Source organism: Neoarius graeffei, chromosome 3, assembly GCF_027579695.1.
Source record: "Neoarius graeffei isolate fNeoGra1 chromosome 3, fNeoGra1.pri, whole genome shotgun sequence".
Classification (NCBI taxonomy): domain Eukaryota; kingdom Metazoa; phylum Chordata; class Actinopteri; order Siluriformes; family Ariidae; genus Neoarius; species Neoarius graeffei.
In genome coordinates, this window is record NC_083571.1 from 104,205,154 (window position 1) to 104,226,453 (window position 21,300).

General features: G+C 43.4%; 1 protein-coding gene across 2 annotated transcripts; it reads right to left on the reverse strand.

Moving 5' to 3' along the window:
* Positions 1-9,351: 9,351 nt before the first annotated feature.
* On the reverse strand, positions 9,352-19,509 carry thbs1b (thrombospondin 1b). Of its 2 annotated transcripts, none has more exons than XM_060917824.1 (23): positions 19,416-19,509; positions 18,993-19,078; positions 18,268-18,827; positions 18,075-18,150; positions 17,519-17,605; positions 17,285-17,394; positions 16,949-17,074; positions 16,433-16,529; positions 15,565-15,738; positions 15,293-15,469; positions 15,017-15,190; positions 14,800-14,927; positions 14,560-14,712; positions 14,255-14,473; positions 14,057-14,164; positions 13,534-13,693; positions 13,296-13,414; positions 12,489-12,723; positions 12,151-12,378; positions 11,794-12,065; positions 11,608-11,705; positions 11,329-11,468; positions 9,352-11,225 (listed from the first exon to the last, which is right to left on the reverse strand). In XM_060917824.1, the coding sequence occupies exons 1-23, from the start codon at positions 19,472-19,474 to the stop codon at positions 11,218-11,220; spliced, it is 3,594 nt and encodes a 1,197-aa protein (XP_060773807.1). In that variant the 5' UTR covers positions 19,475-19,509; the 3' UTR covers positions 9,352-11,217. The 2 variants fall into 2 exon arrangements, with proteins under 2 accessions (XP_060773807.1, XP_060773808.1); XM_060917825.1 differs by lacking the exon at positions 19,416-19,509 and adding an exon at positions 19,176-19,335.
* Positions 19,510-21,300: the final 1,791 nt, after the last annotated feature.

The following is a 21,300-nucleotide window of genomic DNA, read 5'->3' on the forward strand; positions in this document are numbered from 1 at the left end:
CCCTTAGTGTCTGTCCGTATTCTATTCGGGGGCCAAATGCATAAAGTATAGGTGGCGGTTAGTCTTTGTCTCACCCACTCATTGACTTTGGGTACTGATTCGCCAGGGTTTAAAAAACTGATGGAATATTTAACACGTAGTGGGTCCTGCACTAGTAGGTCATGGGAAGACCCCGGTGTGGCATTGACTGGAGAAGCTGTCACAGAGCCATCTACGTCAACACCGCGTCAGAGTGAGGAGCAGCCTGCTCCTCCTCCCTCTCTCGGGGATTCCCTTGGGGATTTCCCGTTAGAGCAGTCGCAAGACAAGACTCTGCGGCATGCGTTTGACCAAGTGAGAGTAATTGATGGTCAAACTCTTCAGCCAAGCGTGGCACCAACCTTCCCTTATTTTGCTATTATTAAAGATAGATTGTACCGAGTGATGCAGGACACTCAAACTAATAAACGAATAGCCCAATTGTTAATCCCAAAGAGCTTCAGGGAACTCATATTCCATGTGGCTCACTTTAATCCCATGGCTGGACACTTAGGTCAGGATAAAACATTAGCCCAAATAATGGCCCGGTTCTATTGGCCAGGGATTCACGGGGATGTCTGTCGGTGGTGTGCAGCATGCCGTGAATTCCAATTAGTAAATCCTGCGGCCACTCCAAAAGCGCTGTTGCGCTCTCTTCCTTTAATCGAGACCCCGTTTGAATGAATTGGGATGGATCTCGTTGGGCCATTAGATCGGTCAGCATGGGGATATCGCTTTATTTTAGTTCTGGTGGACTATGCAATGCGATATCTGGAAGCACTGCCTCTCCACAATATCTCAGCATGTAGAATTGCAGAAGCGCTCTTCCGCTTTATCTCCCGGGTCGGGATTCTGAAAGAAATCCTGACAGACCAAGGCACTTCATTTATGTCACACGCACTGCGCAAACTGTATGGGTTATTAGGGATTAAGTCTATCCACACCAGTGTCTATCACCCACAAACGGATGGCTTAGTAGAGCGATTTAACCAAACACTCAAGAACATAATCCAGAAATTCGTAAGTAAAGATGTGCGTAATTGGGATAAGTGGCTCGAGCCCCTGTTATTCGCAGTACGAGAGGTCCCGCAAGCCTCCACAGGTTTTTCTCCCTTTGAATTATTATATGGGCGTAAGCCACGTAGCATTCTGGACGTGCTATGGGAAAATTGGGAGGAGGGACCTTCACCTAGCAAAAACGAAATCCAGTACATTCTTGACCCGCGTGCAAAACTCCACACCCTCATGCACTTAACCCAGGAGAATTTGCGGCAGGCACAAGAACATCAAAGCCGGCTGTATGACGGGCACGCGCCTTAGAGAGTTCATGCCGGGAGACAAAGTGCTCGTATTATTGCCCATGTCGAGCTCTAAGTTAGCTGCCAAGTGGCAAAGGCCCTTCGAGGTCACACGGCGAATTGGGGATGTCAACTATGAGGTGAGGTGAATGGATAGGGGCGGGGCATTGCAAATCTACCACATCAACCTTTTAAAATGCTGGAATGAGAGGATCCCCGTGGCGTTGGTGTCGGTAGTCCCGGAGAAGGCAGAGCTGGGGCCGGAGGTGAAAAAGATAACATCTCGGGCCACTCCGGTCCCTTGTGGAGACCACCTCTCACCGGCCCAACTCACGGAGGTAGACAAGTTGCAAAAGGAATTTTCTGATGTGTTCTCGCCCCTTCCTGGTTGTACCCACCTCATAGAACACCACATTGAAACACCCCCAGGGGTGGTAGTGCGTAACCGCCCTTACCGCTTGCCCGAACACAAGAAAAAGGTGGTTCGGGATGAACTCAAGGCCATGCTTGAAATGGGCATAATCGAGGAGTCCCACAATGACTGGAGCAGCCCAGTGGTTGTGGTTCCTGAGACCAACGGGTCGGTCCAGTTCTGTGTGGACTATAGAAAGGTTAATGTGGTGTCTAAATTTGACGCATACCCAATGCCTTGCATTGATGAGTTGCTTGATCAGTTAGGTGCTGCTCACTTTTATTCGACAATGGATCTAACAAAGGAATATTGGCAGATCCCCTTGACTCCTCTATCCCGAGAGAAAATGCCCTTTTCCACACCGTTTGGTTTACACCAATTTGTCACACTCCCTTTTGGGTTGTTTGGGGTGCCCGCTACGTTCCAGTGGCTTATGGACAGGGTCCTCCACCCTCACGCTGCCTATGCGGCCGCCTATCTGGACAACATGATAATCTACAGCCATGATTGGCCGTGGCACTTGGAACACCTGAGGGCCATTCTAAAGTCGCTGAGGTGAGCGGGCCTCACAGCTAACCTGAAAAAGTGTGCAATTGGGCGGGTGGAAGTACGGTATCTGGGGTTCCACTTGAGTCATGGGCAGGTGCGTCCCCAAATTAACAAGACTGCAGCAATTGCGGCCTGCCTGAGGCCCAAAACCAAAAAGGAGGTGAGATGGTTCTTGGGGCTGGCTGGCTATTATTGTAGGTTTCTACCTAATTATTTGGATGTCACCAGCCTGCTAACCGATCTCACTAAAAAGGGGGCTCCAGATCCGGTCCAGTGGACGGAGCAGTGCCAACAGGCCTTTTCTGAGGTAAAAGCTGCACTGTGTGGGGGGCCACTTTTACACTCCCCTGACTTCTCTCTCCCCTTTATTTTGCAGACTAATGCATCAGACAGAGGGCTGGGGGCCACTTTGTCCCAGGAGGTGGAGGGCGAGGAGCGCCCTGTGCTGTACATCAGCCAGAAACTGTCGATGCGTGAAAGCAAGTACAGCACAATTGAGAAGGAGTGTCTTGCCATCAAGTGGGCGGTCCTCGCCCTCTGATACTACCTGCTGGGGCACCCTTTCACTCTCTATTTGGACCACGTGCCCCTCCAGTGGCTCCACCGCATGAAGGATGCCAATGCGCAGATCACCCATTTGTATCTCGCCCTCCAGCCATTTCATTTCAAGGTGATCCACAGGCCAGGGGCACAGATGGTGGTGGCGGACTTCCTGTCCCGTCAGGGAGGGAGTCAGCTTCAGGCCGGATGGTTCCCTGGCCTGAGTCGGGGGTGGGGGTATGTGGCAGTGGGGCCGTGGCCAAGCAGCAGTCTGTGAATGGAGGGCGGGGTCGGGTAAGGTAAGTGGCTAAGTCATTCCACTTGCTGTCAATTAATGTGTGTGTGTGTGTGTGTGTGTGTGTGTGTGTGTGTGTCTGCTACAGGGATGGAGCATAAAAGGAGAGAGAGCAGAGAAAAGGGGTTCTCTCCCAACCACAATGCATGTGTGCGTGTTGAGTGAGTGAGTGCGTGAAAGCTGAAAAGCTCAAGTAAAGTGTTTGTGTGTGAACATCAACTCTCGCCTGCTATGCTTCTGTGCTCCACCCACATCAGGAACTGCTACACCATCATATGGACTCACAATCGGATTGCCAAGGTCAACAAGAACGCTCATGGAGCTAATCACGGTGTTCTTCGCTCACTTGGGAAACTGTAATGTTCTGCTGTCTCTGGATTGTCACCTGTGTTTCCTGTGAAGATTGGTCTTTTAAACTCCCACTCCATCACCAACAAAGTGTCACTCATTAATGACCTAATTATCCAAAAGCCCCTGGACATACTTCTGCTGGTGGAAGCATGGCAGCAGGCTGAGGACTATCTACATTTAAACATGTCTTCACCAGCTGGATACACACATATATCAAAGCCACGTCTCACAGGGAAAGGTGGAGGTCTAGCTGCAGTTTTCCAATGTGGTTTGAAACTTGAAGAGATTGTTTTTCATGATGTTACATCCTGTGAATATCTGGTTTTGAAAACCTGCACTCCCACACCGATGTTGCTGCTCTTAATCTATTGACCTCTCAAATCGTCACCATCTCTTTTTCTGTCTGAACTGAATGAACTGCTAACTGTAGCCTCATCTGTCTGTACTGCCATCATTCTTCTGGGTGACTTGAATATTCATGTTGACACTACTTGCTCCCTTACTGATGAGCTCTTGACTGTCTTTGAATGTTTTGGTTTAACTCAGCATATTGACTTTCCCACACATAATCATGGTCATATACTTGACTTGCTTTGCTCTACTGGTATTGAGGTATTTCACTCACGTGACCAAGTCATGTGATGCTGCCATTTTGGACGGCACGGCTCGAATCAGTTTGAATGCGAGGAAGGCGACAAACGAAAAACATAAAAGAAAAAGGAGCGAGATGCAGAAAACACCTTCACTATCCAGCGACGTAGGGCATTTACAGGGCGAGCAGAGGGAGAGGTATTTGCAAAAATTGAGGTTAGCAGGCTTAGAGAACGACGTTTACCTGCTTCCACCAGGATTGTTCACTGACAGCTAAGATTTGTTCACATTTTCATTTACTTTCGGTCCTCAGGATAAACAAAATGTTATTAAATGTCATTGAAATAACTTCTTAGTCTGTTGAGACATGGCCTGTTATAAGTTTTTCCTTTACTGTATTTACTAGTTTACTGAGCGCGCTCCGGGGCTGGCTGGCTGGCGCTAGCTAGCTAGCGCTCCGGGGCTCACGCGCTGGCTGGCTAGCGCTCCGGGGCTCGCGCGCTGGCTGGCTAGCGCTCCGGGGCTCGCGCGCTGGCTGGCTAGCTAGCGCTCCGGGGCTGGCGCGCTGGCTGGCTAGCGCTCCGGGGCTCGCGCGCTGGCTGGCTAGCTAGCGCTCCAGGGCTGGCTGGCTAGCTAGCGCTCCGGGGCTGGCTGGCTGGCTAGCGCTCCGGGGCTCGCGCGCTGGCTGGCTAGCTAGCGCTCTGGGGCTGGCTGGCTAGCTAGCGCTCCGGGGCTGGCTGGCTAGCTAGCGCTCCGGGGCTCGCTGGCTCAGTAAACTAGTAAATCCAGTAAAGGAAAAACTTGAGACTGAAAGGTTTTAACAGTGAATGACTGAACGTAAACAAATGACTGAACGTAAACATTGCTACAGTAACATACCAGCTACTGTTGTTGACATTAGCTAGCTTGCCGTCCAAAATGGCGTACACCGGGGCGTCACGTGACCCTGTGACGTCAGGTGAAATACCTCAATAAAAATTGTATCTGTATCAGGTTCTGATGTAGGTTTTACTGACCACAAGTTGATTGAGTATTGTCTCAGTGTGCCTTCTTCTAAACTTCCTCTGCGTTCTACTGTCTCTTTCCGTAATCTTTCTTCTATTGATGTGCATTCTTTCTCTGCCTTTCTCCTCTCTTCTTTTTGTAAATTTGCTGAGGTTTCCTCTCCTGATGATACAGTTTTTCTATTTACAATAATACTATATCTAACACACTTAACACTTTCGCTCCCCTTAAAACTAGACAGGTCTCCGCAAATCGCGCCTCTCCTTGGTTTACCTCTGAGCTTAGGGCCATGAAGGCCAAGGGAAGGCGGCTAGAGCACCTTTATAAGAAAACTGGCCTTACTATTCATCTTTCACTCTTCTCTGAACACATCGCAAAGTATAAGGATGCTCTTAATGCTGCCTGTTCCTCTTACTACGCTATCATCATTAAGAGTGGCAACTATAGACCCAAAACTCTGTTTAATACAATAAATAAACTTCTTCAGCCTCCTTCCTCAACCACTCCCAGTTCCCCTGCTCAGTGGCAGGCTTTTTTGGATTTTTTCAAGGATAAAATTGACATTTACTAACACTTTCATTCTGAAATGTATTCTTCTCTCTCGCAAGTAGCCCTTTCTCATAAAGCTGACTGCTGTCTCTCTGCTTTCTCTCCTGTTGATTCTAAAGCATCGGAAATTATGACTAAGTCCTCCTCCTCCTCATGTCTGCTGGACCCTGCACCCACTGCACTTCTTAAATCCTGTGTATCTGCTATCTCCCCTTATATTGCTCATATGATTAATCAGTGTTTTGCTTTAGGCACTGCTCCCATCTCCCTCAAAATTGCTTCTGTTACACCAATACTAAAGAAACCTGGTCTAGATTCTCTTTCACTGTCCAATTGCAGACCCATTTCAAATCTCCCTTTCCTAGCTAAAGTAATGGAGCGAGTTGTAGCCTCTCAGCTTCATACTTTCCTTGCTCATAATGATCTCTATGAAGCCTTTCAGTCAGGCTTTCGCAATCTGCAAAGCACTGAATCTGCTCTCTTCAGAGTTGTTAATGACCTCCTGCTCTCAATTGATGCTGGTCATCTCAATGTCCTTGTCCTCTTGGACCTCACAGCTGCCTTTGACACTGTACATCATGAGATACTCATTTCCAGACTATCTTCTTTTGGTATTACTGGCTTAGCTTTAGCCTGGTTTCAGTCATATCTAGCAAACAGGCAACAGTTCATCTCTATTGGTGTTCATAAATCATCCACTGTTACTGTTGCTCAAGGTGTGCCTCAGGGTTCTGTCCTTGGCCCCCTTCTTTTTATATGTTTCTCCTATAGGCCAGATTATTCGTAACCATGGCCTTAACTTTCATTGTTATGCTGATGACATTCAAATCTACATCACTATCACCCCTTCCATAGCCTCTGCCCAGCTGCTAAGGACTTGCATCACTGACCTTAAGCAATGGCTGCATAAGAACTGCCTTAAACTTAATGCTAGCAAAACGGCGGTTCTATTAGTCGGTACCAAAAGACAGGTTCTGAACTTCTCCAATTTCACTATTGATGTTGATGGTGTGTCTATTAGTCCTTCCTAAGTTATAAAAAACCTTGGAGTTCTCTTTGACTCCACCCTTACGTTTGAACACCATTTTAAACTCATTACTAAGAATGCTTTCTTTCACCTCAACAATATTGCATGTCTCCGCCCTCTTCTCTTGGAAACTGATGCCAAAATGTTGGTCAATGCGTTTATCTTTTCTCATCTTGACTATTGCAATTCTCTCTTTTATGGTCTCCCTGCCACATTGCTCAATCGCCTGCAGTACATCCAAAACTCAGCAGCTACACTGCAAAAAATGATATCTTAGCAAGTGAAAATATCTTGAAAATAGTTGAAACGATCTAGCATTTCTTATTAGAAGAAAACAAGACACCAATTTTGAGATTATTAAACCTAGTTCTAGATTGCAACCAACTTATTCTAAGATGTCTTACCAAATGTAATTATCTTACTGCACTGCAGATTATTTCACTTGATTATAGTCTAAATGTTCTCAAATTTATTATGTTTTTCCTTATATTAGGATGGCTAGTTTTTGCCATGTAGAGTCTTCACACTCACGAAATGCACTGCTCACATTACTCCTGTTTTACAGCAACTGCATTGGTTGCCAGTTATCTCTCGGATTAAATACAAAATCTTGCTTTTAACCTATAAAGCTCTTCATGGTTTCACCCTTTCTTATCTCTGTGAGCTAATTCATTTCTACTGTCCCTCCCGCTCCCTCAGATCTTCTGTCTGTGGACTTCTGACTTTTCCACATTTTAAACTGGCATCTATGGGTGGCAGATCATTCAGTGTTGCTGCTCCTAAACTTTGGAACTCATTACCACAATCGCTTTGTGACTGTTCCACTCTCTCTTCCTTCAAAGCTGACTTGAAAACTTTCCTCTTTACCTCACACTACTCTTCCTAGTGTGGCCTTCTTTTTTTTTTTGGTAACTCCTGTGTAAAGCGTCCTTGGGTTTGTGAAAGGCGCTATATAAATTGAACTTTATTATGATTATTATTATTATTATTATTATTATTATTATTAGCCTCTGTTAGATCAGCCCTGCTGATTTTGTTCAGCCGTGCTTGTCTCCTCTCCGTACTAAGCCTCAGAGTTTCCTCGCCCTCTTTCCAAATCGTGGACGGAATTCTAAAAAATCAGAATGTGCCATGGTCACGAGTACTGTTGTGACCACAACCATATACAGCACAAAGATATGGCATAGCTAAATAACTCTTAAAGCAGTGGAAAAACAAAGAAAGTTGCACACACGTGACTATGTTTTGTATGGAATGTCACTTGACCCTGCATTTGTATATCCACCAACATGGCTGACATCCGGGTTTCTATTTTGCTTTGATGTCACTTGCAAGTCAAGGATTGGCCAAAGCTGGCTAAAAATGATAAATAAGTACCTGATCAATAGACCTGGAGCGCTGCAGTAGTACATTGTATGTTGGATTTTGAATTGGAATCTTCATATTTTTTTTTTTTTTTTTTTGTGTGTGTGTGTGTGTGTGTGTGTGTGTGTGTGTGTGTGTGTGTGTGAATTATGGGACAATAGTATACTGATGGAGCACACAAAAATTCAGGTCTACAGAGATTGTCTTGTGAGCACCCTCCTGTATGGCAGCGAGTCTTGGACCCTGCGTGGCCAACAAGAACGAAAGCTCAGCACTTTCCACATGCGCTGTCTCCGATGCATCCTGCACATCACTTGGCAGGACAAAGTCCCCAACAACACAGTCCTGGAGAAAGCCGGAATTCCCAGCATGTACACACTGCTGAAACAGAGACGCATGTGATGGCTTGGTCATGTAGTGCGGATGGTCAATGACTGGATTCCCAAGGATCTCCTCTATGGAGAATTGGTCAAAGGAAAACATCCCACAGGCAGACCAAAACTGCACTACAAAGACATTTGCAAGAGGGACTTGAAGGCTCTGAGCATTGACCTGAACATCTGGGAAGCAGTAGCCTCAGATCGACGAGCCCAGAGACAGACTGTGCAGAAAGGCCTCTCCAAGTTTGAAGAAACAATTGTCGAGCTGTCTGAGACAAAGAGGAGGAGGAAGGTGGTCAAATCCCAGGCAAACAGACCAGTGTCAGACTACACCTGTCCTCAGTGTGGGAGGTATTGTCACTCCCACATTGGCCTGTCCAGCCATACTCGACACTGCATTAGAACAACCCAGAGTGCAACTCCATAGTCTCCTGAGACTGACGGATGCCCAAGAAGTGTGTTGGTGGTTTTGATGTTCTAGTCATGAATCATGCTTTTACTGGGTCCTCCTATAAAGGACATCAGGGCGAAGAGGACTGAACAGGTGAATTTTGTAATCATATTTTGGACTTCGGCATATCGTTATTATGCTTCAGTAACTGTGTGGGGTCTACTGCAACTGTGACCATAGTATACTAATTTACTCAAAAATCTGTGTGGACTTGTTCAAGGAGCACATTTCTTGGACCCTTTTCTGAGGATCAACTTTGCACCAGTCTTTGTTGCCAAGCATGAGCGTCCAACCTCTTGTTGTGGCTCAATGAATTTTCCAATTTTGCTTTTGGGGCCCTGAAAATGTCAAACTCCTGGTTTATTATCCAGTTATCCATCTTACAGTAAATTATTTGGTAACTGCAGTAAACTAATAAGTACAGTAAGCTACTAGAAAATGTAAGTACTTAAAAGATTGAAGAATGTTTTAACTAATTATCTGCTACAAGAAAATAAAGCTGAAACAACTGAATACAGACTTTGTGAGTTTTCAAATATATTTATTTTTCTGCAGTACATACCAAAATATTTGCTATAGATAAAAATAGCATTTTATTGTACACCTAAGTAAAAATGTTTACAGACAAACATTGCTAATTTTACACAAAAAAAGGTAAAAACAATAAAGAACAGAACATCCTCACGTCAGTGTGCAAACCATTTATACAGATGGAAATGCCCCCTGAGGCTGCATTCCGTGATAAATTATTTAAATAGCATTTATCTACACACACACACACACACACACACACACACACACACACACACACACACACACACACACACACTCCCTCATATGACACACGGCCTCAGACAACAAACAGTACAATAATTTATCTGTTTAAAAAGTACTGGACACTGGAAGCACTAAAATAAAAATTAAAAAAAATGAAACAAAACACTTTTATCTTTGTTTATTAAGTGAATCAGAGGCTGTTATCTTTTTGAGGAGGAATGTAATACTATTTACAGCATGTGCTACAGTAACAATAGGTGACCGATTTGCTTTCTTTAACATGATAAAAGTAGTAACAGGTTTTATTTGTTCAAATTTTATGACTGCGTTGAGGTAATATTTGCACATTAAAAAAAGTTTTCCTTAATCTCTCTCTTTTCAAGGCAAAAGGCACACAGGTCAAACATTGTTTTGAAGAACGTCCCTTTTGGGATCTACGAATGTGGTCAGATAAGGCATCATGGAGTGTGTTGGACAGACAGCCATCACCAATGACACGGCAATATTTTGGGAATCATTCTGTCCTAATCTTTTGTTCTTTAAGTTTGAATTTCTTTGTATATATTATTCTGTTATAAATGATAAATAAAGTTACAATGAATTTTTACACAGAACATTAGAATATCCTCACCAAACAACCACGACTGCTACCTAAAACCCATATTTTGCAAGTGCTTTTCTTAAAAAAAATGTAAAAAGAGCTGTTTATTTTCAGTTCTCACTGTAGGCGTGTCATTTATAGTTTTAACTTTCAACCTGGCTCCGTCCAAGCCTTCTTCAACATAGCCTCCTTCTGTGTTATCTGATATGTTTTTGCCAATATCCTGTTTCAGTCTGAGAAAAATGATGGCCACTAACTTTAGTTTTCTGTGTCCACTTGTGTCTAGGAATTAACTAAACTTTTATTTGAGGCACTGCTAAGCAATTTAAAATAATTTGGCTTAACTCAATTTGAGGGCATTGGTGTAAATGTTACATTTGGTGTTATTGTTTTAAAACACATTTTTTTATCTTGAATTTGATATTCTACATATCTGAACCTTATAAAACGTGCACATTTTAAACACAATTACACCTGCTTGGTAATGACTTGCTAATTAATAATTCACTCTAGCATGATGAACTCTATACCATGTCTGTTCAAGTCTGGTTGACATTATCAAGTAATCTTGAAATAAATTACTATACTGGGCAAATGTCAGTGAATTAAAGATGAAAAAATGGGTCCCCTCTTTTGATATCCATTCAAGGAAAAAAAAAAAGAATGCAACGAGACAAGGTACTCAAGTGCATAGATGTCTGGAGGGAGGCATTCCTGCACAGATTTGAATGAGGTTTATTTAGAGAGACTGGTCTTTCTGATCAAGCAAAGCAATTGGAGGCTTTTTTTTCTGCTCTACCTGGTCTCGGTGGAGGGGTCGTGAATTTCCAGTCAGCTCTGTTGGCTCTGTCCAAACCAGAATTGGTTACCAAAAATCCACTTGTTGCCCCACCAGAGTGCATGCCACAGAAAAATATAGTGGAAAATCTGTCCCTGGACTTTGCATGGAATACATATTCTTAAATATACAGAAAGGTGCCATCTTCCAAAAGCCTTCTGCCTGTGCAATTATGCATCTGTGGGGGGGGAATGCAGAATGGAGCAAATAAGTGTCTAATATGTAAATAAAACATGAAAAATACTGAACTAAGGTTGTTCTAACAATATACTTGCCCATACCTCTGCATTCATACTTAAGGTCTGAGAAGTATACCATCTCTTGTGAGAAGACGAAAAGACCTAGTCGTCCACCTGCATATGTTTTGTCATAGATTCTTCCAGAATCTGCCATGATCTTCTTTCCTTCATACATAACAACCCTAAATTTGTGAAAGAAAAAAAAAAGAGTTTGTGTTGGCACAGAAATCTAGTAGCACAGATATACAATGTAACATTTAAAAGACTTTTTGGTAGACAAAATCATCTTGGAGTGTTCTGTTTGAATCTTTTAAACAATACCTTATGTGTCCGGTTCTTGGTCTGTGAGTCAGGTGCCATCTGTAGGCAGTAAAGTCCTTCCAACCAATATTCTTAGGGTCATGCCACAGAGTGCGGACCTTCAGGGAAAATAAGCAATAAAACCATGCTCTTGGAACCCCTTAAAATCACATTTGAAATGGAACTTGAAATGGTGACTCAGGTTACCTGTCCAGGAGTATCCCCAGTGTGCCAAAGGGCGTTCCTTAGGTGTTCACCTGGTCCAGTGGTTGAGTTAACTACTTTGATTGACAGCCCTGAGTAACCCTGTGCCTTGGTGGGTGTGCTGGACCAGTAGGTCTGAGTTATCTGCTTCCACATCACCACATAGAAACGGGAGCTGGATTGGTAACCAAACACAAATCCTGCATAGTCATCATCTCTCTCTGTATTTATGAAGAAGGTCCCACTAAAATCCACTGCGTTAAACTCATGGAAACCTGAAGAACACACAAGAAATTGGTTAGAATGATTTCTTAATGAGTAGAGATACTGATCTAGCAAGGCTTTGAGGTTGTAACATACCAACAGCAATTCCTGGATCACAGTTAACTGTCTGAACCAACTCTTTCCCTTGGTGACGGACTACCCAGTTAGGATCAATCTGGGAAGTGCCCTTGGGGTCCAGAGGCACCATCTGAAACTTGCGGAAGTCAGTCTCACTGATGTCAAAGTTTTCTGGGCACACATCATAGATGTCTGGAACATTGTCCTGGTCGAAGTCATCTTTACAAGCATCACCACGTCCATCACCTAGACAAAGAAGAGAATTTTCAGGAAAAAATAACAAATTCCCAAACGGGAAGGCAAAAATCTTTTAGGAAAGAGAACTGTAGTTTAGTTTTACATTGCACAATACGAACCATCAGTGTCCAGTTGATCTGGGTTGAAAGCCAATCTACAGTTATCTTTATCATCAGGGATGCCATCATTGTCATCATCATAATCACAAGCATCTCCTTTGCCATCTTTGTCATGGTCAGCTTGGTTGGCATTGGGAATATAAGGACAGTTGTCCAAGTTGTTTTGATGACCATCTTCATCAATGTCCTGATTGCTGTCACACTTATCTCCTACACGGTCAGAGTCTGTATCAAGCTGTGGATCAAGTGCAGTAACAAAGTGTTAAAAATTAGCAATGTTTTTTGATCTTTCTTCAGGCCCCAGCATCCCAAAGTCCAATAAACTGCTTACACTTGTCTGTGCTTTTCTATCTGATAAGCCTGTATCGTACTCGGCCTGTAGCAGTCTCTGGAGTCCCTGGACCTTGGCATACCTCACTCACAGTTCCTCAGGCATGCATTCCTCCTCCCCATTTAACCATGGCACAGGTGTGATCCTCAGGGATTTAGTTCCAACAGGGCATGTATAAACCTACTAGCAAATTCATTCCCCACTAATAACCGCCCCCCTCCCTGCATTCCCTTTGGACTTGTTCAGCATTAGTGATTACCCTTGAAAAGCCTCACTTTTGTGTTATTGTATTGTGTGCCCCAAAGGTAAAGAGGATTTATTCCAACCTTTCATAGTGTGATAAAACTGCCCTACATCTACCTATTGGGCTTTTCATATGACAAAGGCAGTGAGGCTGAGATGAACAACAGATGGACCAGTGTGGATTATAGAGAAGAACATCTGCATCTGTTATATACCTGATCTCTGATACATACCTGCTCGGGATTGTGCTCCAGAGGGCAGTTATCACACTGATCACCAACCCCATCCAGATCAGTATCCTTTTGATCCACATTGTACAGATAAGGACAGTTATCCTTTTCATTCAGAATACCTGAGGATAAAGGTCAACATTACAAAACCTGGATTTTAGATCACGTTAAGAGATGTTCAATTTAACTTGCCCAGTGTATCGCTGGGGGGTGTATAACTACCCCAGTGTATTTTTCTTACCATCTCCATCAATATCCACGGCACATGCATCACCTTCACCATTGTTGTCTGTGTCAGTCTGGTCAGGGTTGCTATTGTATGGGCAGTTGTCACAGCGGTCACCAACATCATCCCGGTCATAGTCATACTGTCTGGGATTGAAAATAAATGGGCAGTTGTCCTGTTTGAAAAAAATGAATATAAAAGCAAAATGGTTAAGTGGACACGGCGTAAAAGGCATTACAAACTAGATTATTCATTTTCTATAGGTTTATGAATGTGGCATGGGTTTTGAAACTGAAACCAAATCTAATATTGGAATTAAGAGGATATACTGCTGGCCTTTTAAGTGGCACCTCATTATTGAAGTTTGAGGCGTGGCTCTGGGAAAAACAGCATTGTCTTTTTGCAGATGCCTTTTAGCTTTGCCCAATTAATGACTAAAAGGCCACCCTTGGAATGTACATAATATACGAACTTTCTTTCACAGTCACAAGCAGTTTATGGCTTAACCTTTGGAATATTAAAACAAAAAGTATGTTACCCTGTCATCAGGAATGTCATCATCATCGTCGTCATCATCACAAGCATCACCAATTCCATCCTTGTCATAGTCCTCCTGACCAGAATTTGGAAGGTTTGGGCAGTTGTCCTATAGTTACAAAAATGTGAAAGTAGTCAATAAAAGCCACTGGTATTGCATGAAAAACATGTTGAAACTGATCCAGAAGTTTTCCCCAACCTTCTTGCAGTGATAGGTAGCATTCTCCACACACACAAGGTCAGCATTAGGCCAGCCATCCAGATCTGTGTCCTCTCCACAGATGTGTCCATTCCCAGCATAGCCAGGCTTGCACTCACAGCGGAACATGGGGTCTGTGAAATGACCCAGGTAGTTGCAGCGTGCGTTCTTATTGCAGTCATGGCTTCCATCAAGGCAGGGATTACGAGGTGTGCACACCTGCAAATAGAGCAGGTCAAAAGTCCAATCTATGTCAAGATGTTTTCTGTGCCGATATAAATAATGCACTAGATTTTGCTACTTGCCTGTTTCTTTGCAGCAGCTTCCTCCACTCCACGACCAAATGGCTGTGGACCAGTGTAGCGTGGAGGACATGGCAGGCAGTTGTAGCCAGGTGCTGTATTTTCACATCTATGGACTCCATTAAATTCGAAGCAAGCATCAGGAACCTCTGCGCACTGTTAAGAGAAGACTAATTGCTATTATTTTTCTAGAACAGCCTCATTTGTTTGATGTTGCAGAATGATGCTCCTGTAAAAGTTCACCTCATCAATGTCGTTGCAGTTAATGCCATTGCCAGTGTAACCTGCTGGGCATTTTCCGCATTTCCAAGACCCATCTGGAAAGCTTGTACACTTGGCTCCAGCAAAACAGGGATTGGACAGACATCCATCTAAGAAAAATAAATGAATTAAAGATGTTTAATCGCATTTACAAAGATGCTTTTATGTGAATGAGAATGAGAACAGTGTAGTGACTCACCAATAGGACAAGCTTCCTTATTGCAAAGCTGACTTTCCTTTTCATCACCAACACAGTCTTTGCCACCGTACATGGGTGGTGGACTATTACAAAGACGTTTGCGATTTTGGACACCGCCATCACAGGTTACTGAACAGGTATCCCAAGGTGACCAAGGCCCCCAATCACCATTGACTAAACAAATAGATGCGCTCATTAAATCAGCGTCAATAAACATTTGGCTATTAGGTTCCTCAAACTGCTAAATACCAACAAATCATTTGTTCGCACACTTACTTGGACACTGTGACTTCTCACATTTCTTAGTTTGCCTGCCTTGGCCCTCACAGTCTTTTCCTCCCAGCTGGGGAGTAGGAGAGTTGCAAAGACGGATGCGTGTGATAACTCCTGATCCACAGCTAACTGAGCAAGAGGACCATGGTGACCAGTGGCTCCAGTTGCCATCTTGCTTAACTGAGAAATATACGTGACAGCCAAAAATTAGAGGATGGTTCTTTTCTATATTTTCAGCAAATGAAATGCTTTTGTATTGCTGGAGCACAACTCACAGCGCTTGTCACACTCCTGGAGGTAGCAGTCTCTCGTTTGCACAGATGTGCCCTCGCAGTTGTTATTGATGCGGTCGCAGGAGCGGCCACGCTGCTGAATGCCTCTTCCACAGGACACAGAACAATGAGTCCATTCAGACCAGGGGGACCAGCCATCCTCAGCATAGTCTCTGGCTGTTGAGGGAGAGGAAAGGGAGACAATAGAGCTATTCCTTCTTTCTAAAGCAGCAAAGAGGAGAAAACCTTTTTAATACAGGTCCCTAATGGACTCAATTCAGGCTTATCTTCTCAAGACAGACTTTCCCTGGGAACCCTGGCATGAAGCACACACTTGGACAGTCAGGCAGAAGGCAGGATTTTACATACACAGGAAATGGGATGTATCTGAATTTTCTTCCAAGATGATGAACTAAATTTATAAATGCCATCATTTTAAAGTGCTAAAACTGAGATGAATCATTTTCCACACATATGTTCTAGGCCGAAGAGCCCATCTCTAAAGTAAAGTGAAATGTTTCTAAAGTAAAGTGAAATGGTTGCCAGACACCAACACCAACACCAATTTTGCTTAACTCCAAAAACCCTTAAACAGTTTAGTCCATTTTGGAGATTTAGAGACACAAATGAATCCAGTAAATTGTTTAACATGCCAGAATTTTATGATTACACCTAAAATAAACCTGTGTGCCATATTCACATGTATTTTTTATTCCTCACCACTGACCACCAAAAAAATAAATACCGTATATATATGTACAGTTAAACCAAATTCTTCAATACATTTTCAGTGAACAACATTTAATTTGTAAATAATGCTGATTTAATAAAACTGTAAATTGTTTAATGATTTTTAAAAAACTGTGCTTACGAGTTCCACATCGGGGGCAGCATTCACCATCAGGAACAGTTGCATTGGCACAGGGAAGCAAGGGACAGGAAATCTTACGGCATACCGTCGCCGAGTTCTGCGATTACGATACACACTTTTTTAATAACTACGGTAAGGGCATTCAGGACAGAGTCAGAGCAAACTTACACTAGAATGAACATAAGCTAGGTATGACAACCTTGAGAACTACAAAATTCATTGAATAATATTTTAAAAAGAAAACGTATACCAAACGTAAGAAAAACTTTAAAAATCTATAAGAAATAAGTTTGGCAACATGGCATTGTTAATCTCTCATGTGTGGGGTTCCTTTCTGTACTTCTAAACAACTGTATAGACTGTGTAGTGAAATTTGATCATTTTTATTGGTACAAGTTGTGGTCATTTTTCATAGGGGCTGGGGCTCTTGAACTTGATCACACATTAAGTTAACTGTCTCACTCACTGAAGCCTACTACAATTCTGAATGGAATATGCTCCAAAAGGTCTGCTTACTTGGCAAGTGCACTCGGTGCAGTCATCCACTGTCCATTCTTCCTTGTTTTTATGCATAATGCCATTGTGGAAACAGACACCAGAATGGATCCCCAAAGTTCCACCAATCAAAGTGTTCTCATTTGTCTAGAAAACAAAGTAGAATATGTCAAAGGGTGTGATATCATTGAGCGTTCACATCTTTATCTAATGTACTGAGTACGGAGTACATAACACTCAAAAACACAGTGCATACAATAAAAGATGAATAATTAACCTGATTTCAAATTTATCCATGCTTTTAAATGACAAACATTAAAAATGTCTAAATAGGAAAAAAAAAAAAAACGTATTCACCACTTTGCGGAGCTTGTCGGTCAGATCTTTCACCATTACACCAAGAGTCTTTAGTTCCTTAAACATACTGGCCAGGTCCTCACAGGTATAGCCACATATCATCTGCAACTCTGTTATCAGGGAATGGTACAGTAATAAGCACAGGCAAGTAGACTTCCATGCTTCGATTCCTATTTGAATATTTTTTTAAACTGATCTGCACAGATGCTCTTTCAAAAAAAAAAAATTACATACCTTTTGTTTTGTGGCCAGTATAATCAGTCCTGATAGCTGGTCTGGATCCATTCACCGGATTATGTAGAGTTAGCATGTCAGCACCGGCTGTAACACAGCAACATTTCAGTTCATTTAGTTGCAAACATGAATGAATAAGATACGTATTTATCAAGCCAAAGCACAACCAGTGTTTACACTATATACTATATTCCACTTATAATCAGCCCTTTATCTGATATTCTAAATATGAAACACAACACACACACACACACACACACACACACACACACACACACACTGCTGCTCATGAAGCCAATCCTTAAAATAACCAGCTTTGATAAGACCTCTCTAGAGGTGATACAAGTATTTGCTTAAAAGTAAGAGGGAACGAGTAGGTCTTTCTGTTCCAAATGTAGTTGACATTCTCTTCATTCAATAGCTTGAAGGGTACATGGATAATTTTACACTGTGTTGGGAGTGTGAAATGCTCTTGCCCTTGAGACACTTTGCATTGGAGCTCGTGCACCAAGGCAGAGCTGCAATGCAGAAGCATGAGCCATAACTATAGACTTACAGTTCTGACATCCTTTATTCCTCAGTATTGCATCCAGCGTGGTCCCAAAAACAAATCGAACATTTTGGAGCACACCCTGAAAAAAGCAAGGAGACTAAGTAAGGACATGTAGATGAAGAGACAAAGTCAGACAGACATTGATCTTGAATATATATGTTTAAGTGCCCACAATAACCCAGGGGTCATGCATTACCCTGAATTTGTCATTAACAGCTCCCTTGCCGATCCTCAGGTTGGCCACGCTTGGTGTGTCCGGAGTGAGGACGTTCTGGATTGACACGTCCAGCTCGGCGTTGTTCACCTCCTCACATCCGACATAGAAGTGCACCCTGTCCTCCTGCACCAAGAGCGTAATGTTCTTCCAGTGACCCGTGGCCAGCTCTGCTTCCTCGATGGACACTACTTGTTGCTTGTTTTCCGTGGCGAACACGATGTCCAGGGTGTTGGCTTTGCCATTGCACACCACCTCGAACAGGGTGCCAGAGCCGTCACGCTTCTCCACGGTGAACAGGGAGCCCCTGGTGCGCCTCGCCTGCTTGAAATTGCCCAGCAACAGGAAGCCGCGCTCCGCCTGCACGGAGTCCACCAGGTCCCGGAACGCGTCCTCGGGCACCGGCGGGATGAGGTCTGGGTTCAGGATCTTGTAGGCAGGACTGTAAGGGTCATCGCCCTTCACGAGCATGACCCCGTGGTTCTTCTTAGGCAGTCGAACGAGCTCGAACAGGTCATAAACACTGTTGTCGTCTCTGCTTTCTGAACAGAGCAAAAGATGAGTGATTTTTACGCATTTTGCGCCTCATGTGCGTAATTGCGCCAAGTAGTTGTTTTGTTTTTTTCCCTTTTTCCTTCAATAAGATGTTTTTGAATACTGATAGTTATTTTTTCCTAGCTTCAAGGATGTTCTTGATGATCACTCACCTGCCACTCGTGCGCTCTCGCAGCTCCAAAGCATCACTAATAAAAATATTCCTGTTAACTTCATTGCAAAGCCTCTCCTCTTGTTCCTGTAAGCAGTACATATAACCTTAAGGTTACTCATTATTAAAATGATATTTTACCTTGTTAGTGAATATAGCCTATCTAAGCAAAGGTAACTCATACCTGTTTCCTTGTTAACAATAATAATATCAATAATAATAATAAATAAGTATAGTCCAACAACCCTGGTAATTCCGATTATACGAGTTACAGATATGCTCGATTCCCGTCCACTTCGCAACTTTCCCCTCGTGTTAATCAGCTCAAACTCTATTGCCGGGGAAGACAAAGTGCTATTTAAATAGTTTCATGACATTCCTGCGAGCGCGTTTCTTCCAATCAGAGGCTCGGAGGTCCGCTTACCTCACAGAGCGCAGCGCCGTCTGGAACGCGCTCAGGGGAAAAGGAGAGACGCGCCACATTCCTGCAAAGCCACAGCGGAAACAAGTAGCCAAGTCCAAACCCTCAAACTGTCCTGGGCTACGAAATGGATATACGACGCTGTCATTTACCACAGGTTATCATATAGGTGGCGTAATATTGACAAGCAATTAACGGGACGCACTTTGGAACAGAACCCATGTCTCTCCGCTAGAGGCCCTTCTGAGCCCATCCTGATAGCTCCTCATATTTACTTTCTACGAAAATCATTGAATCTAAGTTTCTAATACTTCTTGAAGAATAAAAAGTTGATATCATTACCCATTATTTAGCTCATAAAACTTCTAAAAAATAGGCTATATATAGTGAGCAACTGACCATGAAAAAGTAATGAACAATGTATCATTTACATATAGACCATTCTGGAGATATAAATGTATATTTTTTTAAATAGTAAAACATTAATTTTACAGGCGGCACGGTGGTGTAGTGGTTAGCGCTGTCGCCTCACAGCAAGAAGGTCCTGGGTTCGAGCCCCGTGGCCGAAGAGGGCCTTTCTGTGCAGAGTTTGCATGTTCTCCCCGTGTCCGCGTGGGTTTCCTCCGGGTGCTCCGGTTTCCCCCACAGTCCAAAGACATGCAGGTTAGGTTAACTGGTGACTCTAATTGACCGTAGGTGTGAATGTGAGTGTGAATGGTTGTCTGTGTCTCTGTGTCAGCCCTGTGATGACCTGGCGACTTGTCCAGGGTGTACCCCGCCTTTCGCCCGTAGTCAGCTGGGATAGGCTCCACTTGCCTGCGACCCTGTAGAACAGGATAAAGCGGCTAGAGATAATGAGATGAGATGTTCAGGAGTAATCACTAGCCAAGGTGAACAGTCTGAGGAAAACTATCAGTAAAATCTTTTATTCTGAGATAATTCTGCAGTTTCATGATTCATTTCAGTCAGATAAAGTTAAACATGAGCGAGTGCACCTTCTGAAGTCTTCATCTAATTTAAAGACCTAATCATTCATAGTCATCTCAAGATATTGTGCAACAGTGATTTCTTTCCCAGATCTTAGCCATGTTCTGTTCTTATTGCTGTTTAGATATCTCAGGATGGAGTTATATATCCATCCATCCATCCATTATCTGTAGCCGCTTATCCTGTTCTACAGGGTCGTAGGCAAGCTGGAGCCTATCCCAGCTGACTATGGGCGAAAGGCAGGGTACACCCTGGACAAGTCGCCAGGTCATCGCAGGGTTGATATACAGTATAAGGACGAGGTAACCATTTCCCATTGTCTTTTCAAAACAGATTCTCTTTAGACCATGTGTGCATAAGTTAGATGGATGGTGGCAAAGCTTCAAAATGTTTACACTAGTCATTTAACTCACCTGATGCAGTTCACCATCATTAGCTGAATTTGGTTTGACAGAAGAGGGAAATCACAAATCTCTGTTGGTCAGTCACCCTCCAGGACTTGAGTCTGACTCTCCTGCTTTTGCTTACTGTACCGTCTTTGCCTGTCAAACACATGACATTAAACTGATTAAGTGTTAACTGAATGTTAAGCATTTGGCTGCTTAAAATTACAAGGCTATGATACTTTGACACAAGTTGGATGTTCAGCTATTTTTTTTTTTTGTGTATACTCTATTAATCCCAGAGGGAATTTAAGAATGATCTGCATTTAACCCGTCTGAAGCAGTGAACACACACCCACACACATACCCAAAGCAGTGGGAAGCTGCTGGTTAGGTGCCTGGGGCACTTCAGCCAGGGAGAGGGAGGGGAAAGCACTGTTCATTCATTCCCTCTCCCCACCAGTCCAGGGAATTGAACTGGTGACCTTATTGGTCCCAAACCTGCTTGTCTAACCTTT

What these genes read in the sequence shown, in the direction of transcription:
- thbs1b (XM_060917824.1), bottom strand. Translation starts at nt 19,474, where the DNA reads ATGTGGCGCGTCTCTCCTTTTCCCCTGAGCGCGTTCCAGACGGCGCTG. An exon ending in TACTGGCCACAAAACAAAAG is followed by an intron (nt 17,395 to 17,518) that starts GTATGTAATTTT and finishes CCCTGATAACAG; the next exon opens with AGTTGCAGATGATATGTGGC. An exon ending in CTGCCCCCGATGTGGAACTC is followed by an intron (nt 15,739 to 16,432) that starts GTAAGCACAGTT and finishes CTCCCTCAACAG; the next exon opens with CCAGAGACTATGCTGAGGAT.